Source organism: Nelusetta ayraudi, unplaced genomic scaffold (genome assembly GCF_046127955.1).
Source record: "Nelusetta ayraudi isolate G7.1 ecotype Tasmania unplaced genomic scaffold, CSIRO-AGI_Nayr_v1 ptg000002l, whole genome shotgun sequence".
NCBI classification, from domain to species: Eukaryota; Metazoa; Chordata; class Actinopteri; order Tetraodontiformes; family Monacanthidae; genus Nelusetta; species Nelusetta ayraudi.
This window is the reverse complement of record NW_027466052.1, coordinates 7,372,580-7,389,877: the sequence shown is the minus strand read 5'-3', so window position 1 is coordinate 7,389,877 and position 17,298 is coordinate 7,372,580. Positions and strand designations below refer to the sequence as shown.

Here is a 17,298-nt window from a genome sequence, read left to right as displayed (position 1 = left end):
AGACGTGACACTTTAAGTCGCAAAATATCTATGTATATATATGTACTGTATATATACATATATATACTTTTTCATATATATGTACATATATAAATAAATATATATGTATACCCATAAATATGTATACGTATTTGACATTTGCTGCGACTAAAGTGTCAAATATATCCACAAGAAATTAAATGTGGTCTTAATTTTTGCGCCTTGTTTTATAAATATGCAATTCTGTTATGAAACCCCTCTCAAAAGGCAGTAAACCTTGATAAATATTACAGAGCAGCCTCTCTGTCTGAGGACAGGCTGCAGTGACAGGACCACTCAAGTTAAGTGCAATAGTGAGTTTACTGAGGATCCCGTGGATGAAACGCCAGCTGGGTGTATTTATAGAGGGCAGCGTCAGCACAGACTGCAGGTAGATCTGTCACCAGATTAGCTGCACGTCCGGTTGACTGAAGTTCGACTTTTGGGTAGATGTCACTCGGGGTCGCTCCCCTGTTGTCAGTGAATAATCTAATCTGCACATCTCTGGGATGGACAGCGTTTCATTTTTTTTTTCTTTTTTCTTCTTTATTTAATATTATTTTCAGTTTTTTTCCCCCTCCAAATTATCTGGGCTGCTCCCTTCAGAGGTGGCCACAGCCAATCAGCCAACCAGCCTCCACGTAACCCTCTCGTCCTCTTGTCTAACCAGGTATTCACCTTTAAATCACATCAGACTGGCCTCTCTGGGTGTCTCTCACGCTGTCTTCATGTTCTCAGCTTGTCAATTCAGCTCCCCCCCCACCCCCCCTCTGACCCCCAAAGACCTCTTTCCTGTCTGTGTGCAGCAGGATTTAGGACCCACATGGTTTAGAAATAGTTGAGTAATAGTGCGTATTTTGGCTGGACCGTTACAAAATTGGATGGATCATCTTTTTCCAGAAAACTGAGGCACAACAAAGTAAAGAGTAAAATAATTCAAGTAAAAGTTCGACACTTGCGTAAAAGTTACTGTGGTACTGATTCATCTCCTGCACTCAAGTAAAAGTAAGCCAGCACAGGTTCTGGAATCAACTGAAGTATTCTTGCCATTAATGAAACAACACATTGGTTGATAATACTTTGATGAAACAGCATCTGCATTTTCTAACAACTTTGCTTCTCTCAATGTATTTTTTTCAGCAGCAAAACCAAACTGTAATCACTTAATAGTCATGACCATCAGTGAGCCATCGATGGATGTTTACATTTTTTTTTAATGACAATAAACAAAGTTATTTTCTACATTTTATTATTTTCTGTAGTGAAAATGTACTGACCAGTGACATAAAAGCTGAGGTACTCTAAAGCAATCTCTATCTCTATCTCTTTTATACTGAACTACACAACAGCATCATCCAAATAGCTCCACTTCAAGCAACAACTATGAAAACAGAATTCGTATTTCTTTGAAACACAAAACTATTTTTTGTTAAAAGTACATATATGTGTGTAAAACACAGGGAGCAAAAGTAAAAAGTTGTCAGAAAAAATACTTCAGTAAAGTATAGATACCTGAAAAAACTACTTAAGTACAGTAACAAAGTATTTGTACTTAGTCACTTCCCATGTCTAAAACATAAATTAAAAACTCAACCTGTTCAACACGTTCAGTCCACAAATAAAAAGAAAATAATAATAAAGAGGTGCGGGGCCAAGGCATTCCAACAGCCTGTAACACTCAAGTGTTCATATCAAAAGTCTTTAACAGTCTTACTCACAGGCATCTACCAAACACAAAGTGTTCTTTTTTTTTTGGATATTTGAATTTGCTGCGAACCTGCAGTGTGGCAACAGCCCATTCATTTCACCTTCTGTGTGCACAGCGTCGCCGTGAACCCCAGACCCTCCCTGTCACGGCTCCTAGCCAGCTCTGCCTTTGCCCTTTCCTCTGTTGAGCCAAAAAAAGGCCCCAGCCACAGGTGGTCTCAGCGCTTTATTGGTTCTGACACACATCCCTTGCCTTAAGAGCTTAGAGAGACAATTATAAATTCATTAGGACAATGAAACGAGAGAGAGAGAGAGAGAGAGAGAGAGAGAGAGAGAGGAGGGGGGTTAAAAAAAAGGAAATAGGACAGACAGCATAACCTTGTTGGGTCTCCAAAGTGCTCTGACCCATCGTCTGCTGTTTCTCTTGCTTGTGGCATCAGTGTGTCTCCCTGCGTGTGTGTTTCTATGCGGTTGCGTTGCGTTGAATCTAATAATGAGAACAAGGCCGGTTGTTTGTAGGGTCATCTATTTCTGTATCATGTTCGTTCCGAGAGCCCCAGAATGAAGAGAGAACGGCCGGAGATTTGACCACATTTAAATGATTCTGACTAACAAATTCTCGCTGTCCCAGCTTTTGTTTACTTGCAAATTTGCGTGTCTTTAATTCTGCTGTAGGTGATAAAAGGTTGGAGATTTTTATTTTTCTTTCTTTCTTTTTCCCCCCTGCCTCACTTTCTTCTTTGGTCACAACAAATGATGATATAACGTATTTTCCTTACAGTTTTTTTTTTGTTTGTTTTTTTGTCATTATTTGCTCCAAGTGAAAATAAAGCAAAACAAAACAAAAACAGGCTTTAAAAGTTGTGGGTGAGATTTTCTATCGAACACTGTGTTTTGTGTTTTGCCACTCTTGCCGTTTTTTAAATGCATTTCTCTTACAAATTCACTCCAACTTTTGTTGTTTCAGCTGTTTACACCGCTGCTTATATTTGGTAGCGGTGCAGAGGCGAGACAGTCTGGCTCAACTAATGTTGTCTGAACGCAAGGCTTTTAGCGTGTCAAGTTATTAGGCAGCATCAAAGTCTCTAAAAGCATTAATAAGGACATGGCAATTTGCTTCGTTCTTCACTCTCATTTACCAGACGTGCTTTAGCTCAGGTTGATTTGTTTGACAAATAGATTTTCTTATTGTGCAAGAAGCATCGCAGCACTGTCACAGTAGCTTGAATTCAGCAAATAGAATTCAGCAATAGTGATACTTTGAGCCAATGGGATGACCTAGCGCTGCAAGTACAAATCAAGATGTTCATGATTCATAAATCAATTGCTGGAACAAGCTGATTAGTCACATCCATCCACAGGAGGAGCCACCCACTGATGTCTCTCTCTGTTGGACAAGAACTGAGGCAGACTGTCAGAGTGTCTGTCAACGACAACAACCCTGTGTGTTCCTCCGTCTGCTCTCTCTAAAGTCTTCTTCATTTGTGTTCCCGGTTTTGGACACTATTAATGTGCAAGAAAACCAAGAGAAGCGACATCTATTTAAAGTAAAGTTTTTAGTTGTTCATTATTTTCAACTTTTAAAGCTTTGCTCTTACGGATGTTGAAGACAGGCTGGACCACTAGATCAGGGGTTCTTAATCTTTTCCACGTCATGGCCCCTCAGACATCATTAGCATCCAGGCACCCCTTTCACAAACCAACACACGATGTCACAATGTTAGAATTTTTAACATTGTAGAAGAAATAAACGATCAACAAATGCAGCTGAAGTGTTTCATGTTCAGATTTGACAAAAAAAGTCTCCTTGCTCATTTAACTTTAATTCTATTCGAATTTAAAAAAAAAAAGAAGGAAGGGGGCGCTAGCAAGCTAGTCATGCCCACTTACCTGTTTGCTGCTTCCTGTTGATCTCAGTTAAATGAAATTCCAAGTGTCCAAGGGATTGAACTGCTCAGAAATTTGACGGATGCAATGCAAATATATATATATTTAGTTTCAAATTTTGTAGATTTTTCAATTCAAACCAGTCATAAAATACCTATAATGACAAGATAAGACAGATATTTTGTTTTAACACTTTTGTTCCTTTTCAGCAACCCTCCAAGTGAGACCCAAGTAGACCCAAGTAAATTCTTAGTCACATTTATTGTTGCCAAATCTGTCAAAATCACATGAATGACTCATGACACATCTCCTTACAGTGATTCCGTCAACAAAAAACAATTGCTTTTACATTTCACAAACAATGAATGATGCAATTTTTTTTTAATATGGTCCGAAAAACAAAATGAAGGAAGTCTTTCACAGGAGGACTTCGTTGATCCTGAAATTCCCTGATTTGCAATGTTAGGTAAAGTTACACAACCCTTTTTTCAAAAACCCCAAACTACCATGAACATGCACTGGTTCTGAAAGTTTTATTATAGCAATAGGTGTGTAAAGATCATCTGCTGATTTGACATTGAAGTGTTAGAAGTGGGCAGCTGGAGTTTCTTTAAGACCACAAACCTGCGAAACAGCTGTTGTACACTGCAGTAACAACAAGACTAAAATTGGCAATAAACTTGTGATAAATACAAGCTGAAGTAAAAATTTAAAAAAATGAAATATGTGAAATGTATATGCTGTTATCATGCAACTCCCTGCTGCAGGGAGTTGCATGATAACACAACAACCCTTTGTAAACTATTGAATTCACAAAGTCATTGAAAAAGACCCATAAAAAGATTTAGCTTTAGGACAAAGTCCGAGAGCAAAGCGAGGTTCTAAGGGGTTCTGAAGAAAGAATGTGCAGTTTTGTGGCAGATGATAACTGAAGAACCTCAAAACCTTTTTGTTCATTTTTTTTTCATGCATTGGTTCAACCCAGTTTAACCCAAGACAGACTTAAAAAAATGAAAATTGAATAACATTTATTACTACTGTCATTGTGACGCTTATTCTTGAAAATCTCAATTTGGAGTTTATCACATCATTAAGGCAACAGCTGAATGTGCTTGTTTAAAAATAGATTTTTTTTTTAAACCTGAAATAAAATAGATTCAGTTGGTGTTGTGACAGGGGGGTAAGAGCAGGGAAACTCTGTTGCAGCCAATCGGCTGCAATAACAGGAAAACTGAGGCAAAAGCCTGAGAAAAGCTTACATATGGTTCTTCACAGTTGGCCAATTAAAGGTCCCATATTCTACCTAAAGTTCATATCGCTATTTAAAACTTAAAAATAAATGCAAAAAAACCCAAAAAAAATCCTGAAAAAAAAAACAAGCTCCCTGCTAAAACTCACGCCTTGTCATACCCAATATGTTTGGAAGTGGATACAAACACGGTGACCATGTGGCGGTCGCAGAGGGAGGAGCCAAACCTGACTGGGCGTGGTTTGTGTATGTGTGGGCTTTTACTAATTCTTTTGATCAGAGGAGGCTTTGTTCCGTCGTAGTTCTGTATTTAAGGCACAGACACGGCGCGGCTCAGTTTTCCAGGCTGCAGAGGTAGTGATGAAGGCGGGCGGGTCTCAGAGTGGCGTCTCTGTGTCGGGGGGAGAGGGGAGGTTTTGACGAGGCGTCTTCTACTGACGCCTCAGTTCTGACTGCAGGCGCCCCTGCAGCTCACAAACCAGCGAGTGCAAAAACATTTGCAATATTTTCCTGACTATTGAGGGAAAGCTCCTCGCCCTTGATGCACCACTGTGCTGACATCAAGGATGTCCAGTGCCTGAAGATTTTGAATCTGCCAATGTTCTGCCCCTGCTTGTTTAGTGAGTAAGGTAGGAAAAAAAAAAAAAGTTACGTTTGAGCCGGAATCTCTACGTAAGAGAAAGAGGAAAGCAAGTGTGTTTCTTTGACGGTTGCAGACTAATGTTGGAAAACAATGGTAACTCAAATTCTGTACAATGCGGGATGTTTAAATCACTTGCAGTTGGTGAAAACCAAATGTTAAAAGCAGATCATATTGTGCCTTTAAATAAAACACAACAAACAAAGCAGAAAACACAATGTTATTTACCGCTTTCTATTTCATAGAAAACAAACAAACAAACAATTTTACCTCTTCTCACTTTGTGCTAAGAGCAAACAGGCACTTGGCCGATTGCAGCAACTGGTCTTAGCTCTGTGCAAACTACCATGGCATGATGTAAGATTTACGCCCGGTCTTGGCGAGAGGAAGCTAGCACACCTTCCTCTCTGAGGTCAGACCCACTGTGAGACACACACACACACACACACACACACACACACACACACTGTCTTGAAACAAATGTACAAAATCACCACTTAAGAATAAACCCAAGTGGAAATAAAGTTGCCTCTGAGATTCCAACGGCTCCTTCAGGACTTCTCACCGTGTGGGGGCGAGTGGTCCCGCCGGAAAAGTAGGCTCACGCCCTTCCTGAAGCGGCGGTCCCGCACGCTGTAGATGATCACGTTACAGCAACTGTTCCCCGTCAGGATCCAGAAGGCAAAAAAGGAAAAGTTGCACCAGGTGTATCCCACCACATTGCCCAGCACAAACACGGCGATGGGCGAGAAGGACGCCGTGAAGGCGAAGGTCAGTATGGTGATGGTCTTGGCCGCCTTGATGTCGGAGAAGGAGGGCCTGTGAGGGCACCCTCCGCCACCTCCGCCGCCTCCGCTGCCTCCACCCACGTCCGTCAGACTGCCCTCCGACAGCTGCTTGCGCTTCCTGGAGTAGCGGCGGATGCTGTTGAACGACACGATGTTGATGGCCAACGTTGCTCCCAGCAGCGTGAAGTCAAACGCCGGGAACAGCAGCAGGATGTTGGCGTCTGTCGGCAGCCGCCCCACCGGCGCCAGCGGCGCGTAGTTGCACATGCGGCTGCACTCGTTGTACTCCAGGGTGAAGCTGGCACTGAAGACGAGCGGCGCCACGGCCAGCAGGAAGCAGGCCGTCCAGGAGAGGACGATGAGCAGGAGGGTCCGCCTGCGGGTCACCAGGGCGTCCTTGTGGAGCGGCCACAGGATGGCCACGCTTCGCTCCAGCGTCATCAGGAAGATGGTGCTGATGGAGACGAAGGTGCAGCCGGCAAACACGGGGCCGATCAGCATGCACGGCTGCCAGGAGCCGACGGGGGCCGGCGAGCTTCCTTCGTACCAGACGGGCCGGTTGCTGGTCACCATGAGGGAGACCTCGGTGTAGACGGAGAACGGGACCACGATGACCCCCACCATCATGTCGGCGATGGCCAGAGACACTGCAGAAGACAGCGAGAGTCGAGCTGACTGACTTGAATATTTGCTGGACTGTCGACAAGTTTCCCGGATCGTTCTTTGTTCAAAGGTGAAAAGAACAAATCCAGTGGGGAACGAACTTGACAAACCCCTCCGTCAAGTTAAACAGTGATCCCTTGCAACTCTGATCTCGGCAATTAGAACTGACGATGTGTTTGCATTGTTCTGGTTCTTATCTAAAGTGACAATAAGTGGTTTTCATAGTCGTCATATTCAAATTGATAGAAATTGTGAAATGAAGCTCTGGTGGTGTGATTTCCTCTGTGGTGCAGCGGCACATCACAATGACCTCTTGTTTACAAAGCAGGACCGGCCGTGCCGTGCAGTTGGCGGACCTGAAACTTCACCTCCCATCGGTCGAATGTCCAGCTGGTTCACTCATCATACTCTATTGTACACTGAAAACTCTCAGTGGGTGTTTGTTGCTTTACGTTGGAGACTATGGAGGAGGTGGAGCCACGGAGCTGAGAGGAATATGAGAAGTTGGAACTCTAGAGTCTGAAGTAGTGTACAAGCTTTGCTCAGTTGCGCTCTCTAGTGGTTGAAAAAATATACCAGATTTTTTTGGGGGAAAATTCCACCAAACTCCAACAAGCTTAAAATCTGCTTGGGTGCATCTCCTTTTGAAATTATATTTGACGCAGACGAGTGAAAATTTTTTTCACCGTGTTCTGACTCAGTTTTACTGCAGTTTTTCTGCAGTTCATTGCTTGAGTGTGCTGCAGTTTTTAAGCTCTCGCTGCAGCTTTCCAGTGAGGAAATCCTTCAAAATCGAGCTTTGTTCTTGTTTTAATGCGTCTAGTACAACAGTAAACAGTCTAATCTCTTAGCAGCAGCTAAGAATGCAGTTGCCTCTTCTTCTTCATCTTCCTCACAGTGCTTTATAAAAACAAACCAGCACAGTGGGTGTTTGGCACTGGCTATCTGCATTGCAGCAGGCAGTCACGTTACCCAGGAAGCTTAATGCTTGCTTAATAGGATCTTGGCAAGATGGACGTGTGAGATCTTTCAGCCGTCCTGCAAATGTGGTTGTTCTGAGCGCATCACTACAATTTCATTTTTCGAAATTGTGTTGTTGTTTTTTTTTGTCTTTGTTGAACCTCAGAGTCGTGCACTGCGTGACTAGTTTTTTGGGGGCAAGGTCACTCACCAACCTGGTAGGGCTGAGTGTATTGTTCTAAATATCAAAACCAAGGTGTGCGTTGGTATCCAATCGAATCGAATCGAATCGAATCGAATCGAATCTCTAATCTAATCGAATCGAATCTGGTATCGAACCAAGTGGCGAAACAGGAATACGTTTACCTTTCAGGTATCCCTGGGGTGTCCGTGACTGCCTGGTTTGCACAAAGACGGTGAGCGTGACCACGTTTCCAACCACGATGGCGAAAGTCAGGCTGACCATGAACACCACCGCCAGGAGGCGATTGAGAAAGCCGCAGCAGCACACGCTGCAGAGCGGCGCCAGCGACTGGGCCGAGTCGGGACCCGCCTGGGTGACGGCGCTCAGGTTCAGCGGAGACTCGGTCGCTGGCAGCAGCATCGTGGAGCTGCTGCACACGCTGATGTTTGAAAGCGGCGCAGCCATGGCCCGGGATTGTTGTGTTGACGACGACAACGACGATGTGCTGACTTTGTGGGATCCCTCAGGGGAGAACGTCCGAGAAGGGGAACCTATCCTGCAGGACAGAGAAGGTGGACGACACAAAACCAGCAACGTGAATAAGAATAAGTGGGTAAAACCACGACTCTGTTGGAATGATGTGGAAGTACCACGACCCCCTGGAAATCTTGGAACTGTCACAATCATCACAACAAGTTCCAGAATCTGACGCACACTTCAAATCTTTAAGTAACAGCACAGCAACAGCAAATTGTTTCCAGTACAAACAAGGTTCCTGGGGTGCGTGAAATGATTTACCATCACCGCGTCCTCGTCTCCACAGGGGGCTCTGATTGGTGTTTGAAGAAGGTGTCTTTTTAAAATAAAATTTGTCTGGCCCTCCACGCCGCGTTTCAAGCACATATATCTTGTATGAAGATCTTGATTTAAATTATACCTGGTTGCTTCTTTTTAGCTTTAGTTTTTTTCTTTCTTTTTTGTTTGACACTGCAGATATTTCGCGTCTGATTTTAGAATAGAGCTTTTTGAAAATGTGCAATCTGTCAGTCACTACTGAAACGGCCAATCCAGTTTCTTTAATGAGAATTATTAATTAATTAATTAATTAATTAATCATTATATAACCAGCAAAATAAATTCAAATCAGGTTATTTTAAAGTATCAGTCAAATGTTTTATTTAATGTGTGCGCTGATTATTTGTTTTGGTTGTTTATTTTTGTGTGTCCTCACGCTGTTGGAAACTCCCCAATGCTGTCAGCGTCCATGTAGAAACTCGATGTCAGGGACCAAATGTCCCTCTCAGCTGACAAGCAAATCCATGGTTCTGTCAATCATTTATCGCTCACTGGACTGAAGAGGAGGAAGGTGCACACGGGCGAGAAGCTAAAGGTAACAGGAGTGGACGTATTCAGACCACAGAAGACAATAAAGAACAAAGTAAACCCCTTATTATCGCTATAGACACCCAGAGGGTCACTTAATACGTAGACAGTATTAACTTAAGCCACTTCAAATTATTTCACCTTTGTCAAAAGAAAAATCAGCCTTCTTTCTATTATTTAATTGCGTAAAATATCTTCTTATAAGTCGGAAAAGAACCTGGTCATGATCTTCAATCAAACAAATATAACAGAAATTGCATAAACTGAGCTGTTTCTTTTTTTAAGGTTTGTTTTGCTCCTGATGTGTCTGAAACAAAAGGAAAACTTATTTTTGGATTAAAACAGAATCAACCTCATTATGGGGATCTTTTTCTCGCTTCGCCTTGAGTGAAGATGACAAGTGGAAGTATTTCCTGCGGCAAGACCAAAGGCACACGGAGACAAGCAGCTGACAGCAACAACAGCAGTGTGCGTGTGCACGTGCAGAGGCCTAGCATCTCTGTAGCCGCAACATCTACCTGATTGGGAGAAAAGTGGGGGCGTGAAACGGAACCTACATTTTGTTACATCAGCGCATGTAATTATTTTTCTTGTTTTTATTTATTTAGGTATTTTGGAATTTCTCAAACAGAAAGTCAAATGTTTGGATTCAGTTTTTCCTCTGTCAAAAAAAAACACAAAACAAGTCGAAACAAAAAACGGAAGCCCTCTTGTTTCAACTGTCGTGAGTGTTGTGGCATGTGCAGAAAAAAGGAAAGTCTTAGAGAGACAATGGCGAGAGCTGCTAGCAGGTGGAAGTTGTGAAGTATGTGAGAGAGCGAGAGAGAGAGTGAGAGAGAGAGAGAGAGAGAGAGAGTGAGAGAGAGAGAGAGAGAGAGTGAGTGGGAGTCATCCAAATGAAGCGCAATTTAAAAAAAATAAAATAATAATTGACATTGTGAAACGGAAGGGAACCAATTTTCTTCTATACGCATCTTGAGCGTCTGCCAGGAGACTGAGTGACACCATAACTGGCCATTGAGATGCACATACACACTCTCTTCTGCATCATTAGCACTTGATGCATGACTTTTCTCCCTGTGAGAGGGATGAGAAGAAAGAGGTCAGCGTTTGGTTGGTGTGTGGACAGAATAATTGTGCCGCACACAAAAGACTTATGAGTCAGATACGAATCATTACGTTAAGCCTCTATTAATGACTAAAAAAAATTGGTTCCGTACTTATTTCCTTATATAAGGCAGGTTTCAGAAAACTGCTGAAGGCAAAGGGTGTTAAATGGTGCATTGCACACGTCAGTACTAGTTTTTATGTAATTATTTGGGTATTGATAGTCAAAGAAGAAGAAAGAAAAAAGAACAAAGTCACAATAGCAACTGTGTTGCTGCCTTTAAAAATGTTTCCTTTGCAGCCAGGTAAACGCATAAAGGAAAGAATCAAGGATGCAACCGTGACAAAAAAAACAACAACTCATTATCTGATGTCCAGGACACCAGGTGATATGACCTCATCTTCTCGTAAAAGCTCTCAGCCAAATCCGGTCATTTAAAGACAGCGATCCTTTTCTTTTCCCTAAACTGTTTGGCCTATATACAGTAGAACAGTATACAGTAGTTTTTTAACTAGCGTGCTCTGGTGCAGGTGCTCTGCCCTCCACCTGTGACAGACCGACTGTATCCTTTACACTGCTGGTCTCCTCCTTTAACTAAACAGTAACATTTGCAGTCATCAGAGTATCTAAAACCAGCGAGAGGACGTCGTCACACAGGCTGGACGGCAAATCGGACGACATCCCACTCAACCACGCGCCACATGATTCCTGACTGCGGGGGGAAAAAAAAAAAGTCCAGAATCCAACTGACACGGCCGGTGCGGAAGTGAAGAACGGATGTTGATCAATCAGCTGGAGCAGTGTGCCTAATAAAGTGGCCGGTGGATGTCATCAGCTGACTCTGTGGTGGTGTATTGACATCGGTGAGAGGAGCTCTAGTAGTTGGAGTCTAAATCATTGTGTATGTGTGTGTGTGTGTGTGTGTGTGTGTGTGTGTGTGTGTGTGTGTGTATCACCAGTGTGTCAGTGTACTGTCAGCACAGTCAGGGATTCCCTCACAGGAAAGCCTGTCTCATAGAGTAATATTCTCAGGGTGAGTTGATTTACCGACCGCTGGCTTAATCTGCTGTTTATTTATGGCCACATCCAGCCCTGTGTAGAAATGAATCTTTCATATGGGTCGGACCTGCTGCGGATCTGCTGTGCTCTAAACAGCTGCATGCAGGGCTGATGTTCATGCATGCAGCGAATCCCCTCTGACAGGACCGTGTCCCTGAGTGACAGGGCAGCCATATGTAGGCAGAGTCTCACACACACACACACAAACACACACACACACACACACACATACACGCGCAGACACGCACACACGCACACAATGCGCACAGGGGTCATGTGCAGCAATAACGGACAGGCGGGCTCGGAGCTGCCCGAGGCCGTCGGCCGCAGCGCAGCCCCGGCTTCCTCCTTCACGTCTTGGCCTGTCATTCTGTCTCTGTTTGTTTCCCAGCGTGTGGCTGATAGGTGCACCAGCATCACATCCGACGTGGACGCCGACGTGGACACCAACCAAGGTTGCGCTGGCATTGTCATCGTCATTACTTGGGCACGTTGTCAAGGCACCAGAAGAAGATAAAAGCGGGATGTTGTGGACGCTTGTTTTTTTTTTTTTTTTTTTTTTAATTCGGCCTTGAGATGAGTTGCGTTGAAACGCGCGTCAGAGATGTACACGTTGTGGAGGCATCAGTGTGGCTGCTCGTCACGCCCGACGTCCGAACGTCACCCGGACTCAGCATTACAAGAGCCTCAGGGCTGATTAGCGTCATATCAGCTGATTCCTCATTGAACCCTGGGAACTGCGAGCCGGTTGTCTTGAGGACGGCTGTGATTTCTTCGAGGGCTTTCAGCAGCTCAGCAGGGGCTCATCATGTTGCAGCAACATTTGGTACAGTAGCCCAGAATGGTCAAACTAAATACTGCTTCTCAAATCAGGGCTTGTAAGAAGAAGAAACCCAAACAGGGGTCACATTTAATTCAATACATTGTTATTATTATCACTATTACTATTATTATTATTATTATTATTATTATTATTATTATTAATAAATAATAATAATAATAATAATAATAATAATAATAATAATAATAATAATAATGATTAATTATTATTATCTTTCATTGTAATTTCACAATATCAAACATGAATAACATTTGGCCATTTCACTGTACTTTAAATTGAGAAACACATTTGACATCCAAAAAATGTTAATTAGTTTTGTAAAAGCAACACACTAAAGGCAGTAGTAGTGTGTATAGTGTAAAAGCAACACACCATAGTGTATATATAAACTATAGTCTGTATTTACAGCACATTGTTCACAAGTTTATGCAAAGCAGCAACAGTTTAAAACAGTTAAAAAGAAGTGATCATCAATAAGAATTGTCAACATGATGCAGATGCATGTTTGTGAGGCACCACATTATTCGTCCACTGTGTAAAAACATCAACATCAACAGCAGAAGATTCCACTCGGTGCGGCCACTGTTGCCCCCCTCGGAGCAGCACAGCAGCAGCGAGGAGCAAAGAATTCTTACCGGCATTCTGACAGCGAGGAGATGTGAAGTGGCGGCGGTGGCGGCGGCGGCGCCCATGGAGGTGGACGAACGACAAGCAGTCAAGTCCGGCACAGAGTGGCCGACGGCAGTAAGATCCAGAATCCGAACCATCATCCAGCGGCGGGAGGAAAAAGTGCGAGCGGCAGCCTTCTCCTCCTCCTCCTCCTCCTCCTCCTCCTCTTCGTCGCTGCGTCTCTCTGTCCCTGCTGCGATCCAGCCTCCACCTCTCTGTGCAGCGCTCAGCCTCCAGACACACACACTCACTCACTCACCCACTCACTCACTCACTCACTCACTCACACTGCACGCACAGAAACACACACACTTACTCCTCCACACGCCACTCGTCGTTTCCTCCAGTCCTTATCGCTGCTCTTCCCTCAGAGCTTCAAGGCAAAGTTCACAGCAGCCGTTTATTCTCCTTTTGTCATTACTGCGCCCCCAACCAACCCCCACCCCTCAAGCCTCCTCAACTCGCCACCCCACCCCCCTCTGATGACTCCTCGCCCCCGTTATGTTCCCTTCAAACGGCTCTCGGGCTTTCTTTCTTTTTTTTCCCTTTTTTTCCTGCTTGTTACCCAGCCATGAAAGCCGTCACTGCGAGGCCGTTGCTCAGTCTCTTTTTCACAATTAACTCTTGAGTTGTCGTAATTGAATCGGCGTACCTCTTACGCGTTTCGTGCGTCTCAAGTGCCGCATAAAATTAAGACACAGGTGTGGATGGAAGTGGCTGCCGTATAGTGTCAGGTGAGACAACACAGTGCAGGATGAAAGGTGTCTGACCTCTCTGAAGCCGTTTATTTATTTATTTATTTATTTATTTATTTATTTCCCCCCTTTCAGACGTGTCCCTCCTGACTTTGGGCCCATATACGTGTCGTGGTTGATGGCGTCTGGTGTTCGGGCCACATCCATACGCCCCATCCTTTTTTTGTTGGTCCCCAGTGGAGCTCAGACCACGGCACTCAAGTCGGATCATGACCCTCGGGTATGATAACAGGCATGGCGGTGGGGGGAGGGAGGGTTTAGTGCCACTGAGGTTGTGTACTTTAAAGGAAAAAGGGGCAGTTTTTACATCCACTGCTTGTTTCTGATTCAGTTTTTTTTGTTCACTTGCCCCAGGCCATTGCCTACTTACACTGTCACTGTGCAAGTTCAAAGGGAAACACCCAATATCCTCCCTTAAAGTGTGAAAGACCCATTTTTCTATCTTTGTATGCACTTGGGAGTCTGAGATTGTATTCAGCCAGGCTGGTGCAAACACGTGTTAAAGGAACTGCAGAAAAATGGCATCAACGCTGGTTCCCTAAATAGGTTTATATTTGGGCTTTCAAACGATTAATCTGTTTAATCGCCATTAATCGCAGAATCTTCATAGTTAACTGCGATTAACTGCGGTTTGAATTGCATGTGTAAAATTCTGTTTCACGGCTGGTCTGACTGACACCGTCGGTCAACAAGGGCACTGAAAGGTAGCGGGCTCCGTTCCGCGGAGCTTTGAGGCGCTTCCACTTCTGATGTGAACCCGGCCTCACGTTTGAAATGCGATTTAAAAAAAAACAACTCATTATGGATTGTATTTAACTAATAGCGGTTAATGCATTAACGCTGCTAGCCCTAGTTTATATATGTTGAGTAACAAAGTGAATGCACTGACTGTCCTAAGACAACAACTGTCCATTTGACCATGACCCTTGAGGAAGGGGTGGAGGGGCACACACTCTAAACACCTTGTTTTGCCTTTGAGGTAGAGAAGTGTCTTTTTGCGCAAAAGGAGTTTGTGTCATATCGACGTGCAACGCGGTCAAACTGGGAATCCTGTGGATGTTGCCGAGGCTGGAAGGAGGGAAGACACAGAGATGTGTACGCTGGGCAGCATTATGTAACGTCAGCCCGAGGTGCTTCAGAAGCCTGGCAAATTAACAGCTCTGGCTGGCCCCATCATGCTGCACCACGGTCGGGCCATGTTGCGCGACAAATTCTGCTTTCACATAAAACCTAAAGCTGCTCTCTCTTGATCAAACAGTGGGACCCAGCAGCGCCGGTCCACTGGTCCTCCCGCTGCCCCGGGAGGAATTAGCGTTAGCAATTAAGCTAACTGAAAGAGAGCGCCGCTGGTTTTGCACCCGACCTTGAAGCTAAATTGTTTGGAGGTCTCCTGTTGCCCAAAGGAGGTTGTAAACATTCACCCACAGCGATGTCAGAACGTTTCATCCATCCATCCATCCATCCATCCATTCATTCATTCATTCAACTCTTGTCTTATCATACATGAAAAATTATAGGATAGTTAATATTTAATGGCACTTAATAAGTGAGTTCCAAATTTTGTTGTCAATCACCGCCTGCACGACTATGTGCCACACATTGTGCTGCGTTTCTAAGTAATTTCTCTGGCTGCTGCCTCTTCCTGCCATGTTTGCAACAGATTGCCACAAACGTGACGCGTGACAGTTTGATTGGCCAGACAACCTTGTGTGATATTATGTAAGATGATTTCGCTCCGATGGAAAGTCCATCTCATCTTAAGCTGGACAAGATAAAAAATAATAGTCAAACACTCAAAAAAAAATGGTAAACGTTTGGACCACAAGTTGCTTCCTGAGTCTCATCCTGCGCTGAGAGCAATACTACGTCAAACCTACGAGCACAGTGTCACGACTAACATTCTAATTCGGTCTCCCTATTTCGGCCATATGGGCCCATCAAATGGAAACACTAAACAAAAGACTGATATATTTAGGAACGCTAAATACAAACCACTTTACACAGAAGTGGCCTCACAAACTTAATTTAATCTGCTCCTTCACAATTCCCCCCCCACCCACACTTAATTTGCGTATTTCACAGGAAAAAGGGCAGTTTCTGGTTTCTGATCCAGTTTTTCTTGTTAAATGCCTCAGGTCACTGCCTGCTCACACTGCCGCTGTGAAAACGCTTTTCTCCAAGACATTTAATTCAAACACAAGTTCAAAGCGAAAGACCCAAAATCATTCCTGAAGGCTTGAAAGACCCATTTTCCCGCCTTTGTATTCGCTCGCAGTGCAAGATTGTATTCAGCCAGGCTTGTGCAAACACATGTTCCAGGAACTGCATAAAAGGCATCAACACTGGGTTCCTCAGCGGGTTTATATATGTTTAGTAAAATGCACTCTCCTAAGACACTGATTGTCATTTTGATGAAAATCACCTGACCAGGCACTTACACAAAGTAAATGGTAAATGGGCTGCACTTATATAGCGCTTTTTCCAGCACCTACAGGGTACCCCAAAGTGCTTTACAAAGGCCTCTCATTCACCCATTCACGTGCACATTCATACACTTACACAAAGCACAAGAGATGTTTTCTATGAGCCTTACTACTGCAAAAGATGTTGTATGTTGACATGGATTGATTGATTTTTTTTTTTTAATTTTATGTCTGTGGACATTAGCATCATATTTCAGAAATTAGATTTCTCCAGAGAGAAGAGCTGCCAATCACCTGTGCAGCCAAAGGTGGCAGTATTTCTATTCGGCCTTCTTGTATTTAAAACACGTACTTATAAATATCTGTACTTTCAGCGTCAGCGTCATGAATTACTTTACTGCAAGAAAATTTTGTCCGTACTGTTTTGTATTATTAATGTACATGCGATTAAACTGGTTTACCCTTTTTTTGAAGGTCAGATTCCAATTTTTCAACACTAGAGATCGAGACGCTGAGTCAATCGCACCAAAATTGGGATTTGTTTACTGAGACAGTTTTGTAAAACAGATTCCATTCCAGGAACGTCCATTCCTTACTGGAATGGACGTTCCATCCTCATATTGAACATGTCACTGACTTTCCACTTGTTCCCGTGTAATCACTGCTGGGAATTTAGGTCATCGGTCCATCCTTGTTCCCCATTGTGAAATTTGTGTGTTCATGTTCTCAGACTAAACAGGACAGCGTCAAGTTACACAGCAAACATTGAATAAATATATAAATAAATAAGAACGCCCAAATCAGTCCCTTCTATTTACACTTCACCGACTGTGATGAAATAGTACATTTAATGACTTGCAAAATCATGTTTTGCGAAACACTTGTGTCACCGTTGGATTGAACAATGCTATAACTTCCATCAGGGCAGGACTCAAAATGGGACAGCACTAAATTTCACAAGTGT

The 17,298-nt window shown here is 43.6% G+C and overlaps 1 protein-coding gene across 2 annotated transcripts; it reads right to left on the bottom strand.

Annotated features, from left to right (window-relative positions):
• Window positions 1–5,316: 5,316 nt before the first annotated feature.
• On the bottom strand, window positions 5,317–13,308 carry LOC142884704 (beta-2 adrenergic receptor). Of its 2 annotated transcripts, XM_076020550.1 has the most exons (3): window positions 13,123–13,308; window positions 8,279–8,652; window positions 5,317–6,936 (listed from the first exon to the last, which is right to left on the bottom strand). In XM_076020550.1, exons 2-3 carry the CDS (start codon window positions 8,559–8,561, stop codon window positions 6,053–6,055), a joined length of 1,167 nt encoding a protein of 388 aa, XP_075876665.1. In that variant the 5' UTR covers window positions 8,562–8,652; window positions 13,123–13,308; the 3' UTR covers window positions 5,317–6,052. The 2 variants fall into 2 exon arrangements, with proteins under 2 accessions (XP_075876665.1, XP_075876657.1); XM_076020542.1 differs by lacking the exon at window positions 13,123–13,308 and having other exon boundaries at window positions 8,279–9,133.
• Window positions 13,309–17,298: the final 3,990 nt, after the last annotated feature.